This window comes from Cryptomeria japonica, chromosome 1 (assembly GCF_030272615.1).
Source record: "Cryptomeria japonica chromosome 1, Sugi_1.0, whole genome shotgun sequence".
NCBI lineage: Eukaryota > Viridiplantae > Streptophyta > Pinopsida > Cupressales > Cupressaceae > Cryptomeria > Cryptomeria japonica.
Window position 1 is genome coordinate 688,901,643 of NC_081405.1, and position 949 is coordinate 688,902,591.

Sequence of the window (949 nt, forward strand, 5' to 3'; positions counted from 1 at the left end):
TATTCATTGAATCACTTTTTCAAAAACTTCTTTAAAGTTGAATATGTCAATCAATATTTTAGTTCTGTTATGTTGTCCGAGAATGGGAAAATATTAAGCCTCTGTGCTCAAGAATTCTGGAGACTCATTGTTTGCCAATTAAAGTTGATGGGGATTATTTTTGCAAAACAATTGGAATAGGATGTATAAATTTTGCCACTGAAACGCTGACAGCAGTTCAATACAGTAAGGTACTTCTGTATACGTGTAATACAGCAGGAGGAGTAATTTGGCGTAACTTTTCTTCTTTCTAAACACTAACCTAGAAAACATCCAAGAGTCCAACATGAACGGCTCTATTTTCCAAGATCCAGTCACTAAGTTGACCGGCTCTGTTATCCAAGTAATTAGCATGCTCGACATTGCAAGTAATTAGCATACTCAATTTGGTCAACCTCTCTGCTACAAAACAATTGATAAGTCTCTGATTCCGAGCTCATGACCCCTTCCGAGTAATCACTAGATTTTGCAGTTGTATTGCAGTCTACTTCGGCCTGCGTAGAAGGCACCTCCTTGGAAAACAACATTTGAAAAGGTTCAACTAAGTTGAAGGAGATAGTTTGTTTCGGGGACCTTACAACGATCCACTGATCTGGGAGGGGATCTGCAAACCAATTATTACCTTTCTCTACACCTCCCTTGAATTCGCCTCCTGCTGCCAATTTCAGAATCCGATCTTTCGGAGAAGGACTCTTCTGGCAGGCCATTCTTTCGTCTCCATCACATGCCCCTTCATTCAACTCCCTACCGATTGACAAATTCCTAGGTAATGCCCAGATGGGAGTACCAGAAGAATCAATGGAAAAGCAGAAATCGGAGTCTTCCAAATCCAAAGGCGTGCTGACCAGAGATTGAGGCTCCCTAAGTGGGCTTTCCTTGAGGACAGGGGAGTCCTCACTGACAAAAGGAT

At 41.5% G+C, this 949-nt stretch overlaps 1 protein-coding gene across 1 annotated transcript in view; it reads right to left on the reverse strand.

Moving 5' to 3' along the window:
• Nucleotides 1–386: 386 nt before the first annotated feature.
• The window catches only part of LOC131056755 (mitogen-activated protein kinase kinase kinase 17-like), a 1,356-nt gene continuing 793 nt past the window's right edge, over nucleotides 387–949 (reverse strand). Inside the window, exon 1 of the mRNA XM_057991015.2 lies at nucleotides 387–949. This exon is cut by the window's right edge and continues 793 nt beyond it. Coding sequence (XP_057846998.2) covers nucleotides 387–949 — 563 coding nt within the window.